Below are 2,935 nucleotides of genomic sequence, written 5' to 3'. Positions count from 1 at the left end.
AAAAAAAAAAAAAAAAATTTCACAAAGCAGGTATTTGTTGGCTAATCAGATAAACAAAGAGCCACCAGTTCAGCCCCCCGTCAGGAGCTCAGAATCCTGTTTCCAGTCCTCCCTCGTGCATCCAGCCCGGTTGGCATCCCTGTGCCTCAGTTTTCTTGTAAGGAAAATGGGGATAACATCTTAGATTCAGTGTGAGGCTTAAATGGGTGAACACACGTAAATCCCGCAGAACAACTGGGTACAGCACACGTCAAGAGGTGTTACCGGTGTTCACTAAGGTTTGTATTTCAGTGGGTGCTTGTGCACACCGGACACCGCCTACTTTCCCTCCAGTGCCCGGTTTAAACCAACCGCGGCCTCCGAGACGACACCACCTTCCTTCTCACCTAATGTCAGGGTCATCAGACCCCAGAGGCACTGCCATCCCCCAGCACCTTTTCAGAAAATTCAAAAGCACATCACACCCTGGGCTCCATTTGAGGGCCCGAAACCTACCTTAGGGTGAGATTTCACTCCAGAAGCAATGCCTTAATAAGTAGTCATTCAGTCACAATGTCACAGGATCCTGGACTGAGACAGGATCCTGGACTGAGGCGTGAAAAGGTGTGAGGGCCGTGGAGGGGGCCCCCCTATTCCACTGTGCTCGGAGCCAGGGGGTCTGCCCGCCTATGGCGTCCTGGGTGACTCACCTGGCCCTTGGCGAAGCCATCAAAGCCATCGTAGATGGCGAGCATCCTGTGGCCGTCGGCAATGCCCACGCGCACAGCTGAGCGCACGGCCGCGTTCATCCCGGCCGCGGGGGCCCCCACGTTGATGACAGCCACGTTGCAATTGGTCTGCAAAACAGAAGGCGGGCGAGCACTGGGTCACGGGCACACGCGAGCTCCATTTGCGGCACGCTGTGGCAGTGGCCCATGCCGAGCCAGGCCTGAAAACCGGTGGCCTCATTCAGCGAGGCAGAGGCCATGAGGGGAGGCCCGCAGGAGAGGTCGGGGGCATCGCGGGAGGCCGGCCACCGACCTTTGGGATCTGATCATCCGGCAGCTTGATGGCGAGTCGCTTGTAGGTGTTCAGGTTGCCCGCAAAGCTCCTAAAGGAAGAGGGTATTGTTGGATCAGAGTTGGGACACCACACACAACCTGGGGCTCATGCAGAGAAAAGCGGCTTGTCTGCCAGCACTCAATGTGTCTGCCAACTATCTGGGCAGGAGGAGGAGGCCCCAGGATTCCACGCGCGCTGCAGAGCCCTTACTGCGACCCGCGGTGCTGTCCGTGTCTGGAGGAAACGGACTGAGAGAAAAGGGTATGCTTCTACACTTCGTAACTTTCTCTTGCAAAACGAGGGCCACAGCCGGGTGTGGTGGCTCAAGCCTGTAATCCCAGCACTTTGGGAGGCTGAGGCGCGTGAATCATTTGAGGTCAGGAGTTCGAGACCAGCCTGGCCAACATGGTGAAACCCCGTCTGTACTAAAAATACAAAAATTAGCTGGACATGGTGGCGCGCGCCAGTAGTCCCAGCTCCTTGGAAGGCCGAGGCACGAGAATTTCTTGAACATGGGAGGCAGAGGTTGCCGGGGGCCGAGATGGCACCACTGCACTCTAGCCTGGGTGACAGAAGCAGACTCTGTTTTTTGTTTTGGTTTGTTTTTAAAAGGCCACAAGTCACCTTGTGCCTTAATCTCATTAGCTCCTAAACCACCACCACCTTGCCAAAAAGGACTAATGGCAACTTTAGAAAATGATTTCTCTCTAACCAGTCACCAGGGCCTGCTACTGCAAAAGGGGTGCTGTGAGTCCTGCCTGACTTTCTGAGTTTTCAGACTGACATGGAATAAGCACAACCCCTAAGCACATTTGCAGTGGCCAGGCCCGAGGGGTGTGTGTTCCCGACAGGGCGGAGCTTTCTCCAAAGCACCTCACCTCCCTCGGAGCCGAACCGCATCTTGAAATCTCCTCTCGTCCATCGCCTTCTGCACATCCTGAGTCTTTTAAAACAATGATGAAAAGAAGAAAGAATGTGTCAGAACTTGGTGCACCATGGATGGGGTGGGTGGAGGCTGGCTCGGTCCTTCCCACCAGCCCTCTCCAGTCTGACCCAGGCCGCCGGCAGCCCCAGGGTTAATGGTCTAGACGACCGGCCACCAAGTATAACCTAATGCTGGTTGGCAGCCAGCCCCTCACTGCCCGGCTGTGAGGTCAGAGCCCTGGAGTCTGCTTAGCTCAGGAGGCTTCTGAGGAAAAAGAGGAGGTGTCACCTGCTGTTTGTGGACACAACATTGTGAAGATTTAACCCAAGAGAACAAAGCCGGAGGAAATGAAACCTCTCAGACATGGTTCTAAGGAATTCTCAATTTGATTATGGTGGGAAAACAAAAACAAACACACCAGCTCACTGGGGAATGCGGGATGGGAGTGAGGTCACGGCGGGTGGGGGAGCAGAGGGGCCCTTTCTCGCTCTAAACTTCAATTTCCTCCTCTGTAAGATGAGAAAAATACTCCTCCTTCCAGCAATCTCTAAGGTTATTCAAACATGTCAGACCCTCAGGAAGACGCCTGACAAACAGCAGGTGCACAGGTGCACAGCAGTGGCTCCCTCCGCTTTAACAACAAAGCCACACAAGGGTGGTTTCAAGGTCAGGGCAAGTGACACCTACCGTGATCGTCTCTAGACAAGCAGAGACACGAGACACAGGCTCAAAATACACGTACTGCGTGTCGTTCAGGGCTCTGAGCCTTTTAAGCCTACTGCCTCTCACATGCACACAGGCACACACTACTATGCAGACACACACTACCTCGAACTCATACCAACATGCACACATATGCATAGAAACATACCTGCACACAGACATGCAGACACACGCTACCTCTCACATACACACACGCATATAAACACGCACGCACACACAGACATGCAGACACACGCTACCTCTCAC

General features: G+C 54.0%; 1 protein-coding gene across 2 annotated transcripts in view; it reads right to left on the bottom strand.

Annotated features, from left to right (window-relative positions):
* Nucleotides 1-2,935, bottom strand: part of PFKP (phosphofructokinase, platelet) — an 85,897-nt gene that overhangs the window by 23,999 nt on the left and 58,963 nt on the right. For both annotated transcript variants that reach the window (XM_011967905.1, XM_011967904.1), the window contains exons 11-13: nt 1,920-1,984; nt 1,021-1,090; nt 690-836 (exon numbers count right to left, since the gene is read on the bottom strand). In XM_011967905.1, the coding sequence (XP_011823295.1) occupies nt 690-836; nt 1,021-1,090; nt 1,920-1,984 (282 nt within the window). The remainder of the gene's footprint in view (nt 1-689; nt 837-1,020; nt 1,091-1,919; nt 1,985-2,935) is intronic.

This window comes from Mandrillus leucophaeus, unplaced genomic scaffold, assembly GCF_000951045.1.
Source record: "Mandrillus leucophaeus isolate KB7577 unplaced genomic scaffold, Mleu.le_1.0 Scaffold82, whole genome shotgun sequence".
Taxonomy (NCBI): Eukaryota; Metazoa; Chordata; class Mammalia; order Primates; family Cercopithecidae; genus Mandrillus; species Mandrillus leucophaeus.
This window is presented reverse-complemented; position numbering and strand designations above follow the sequence as displayed.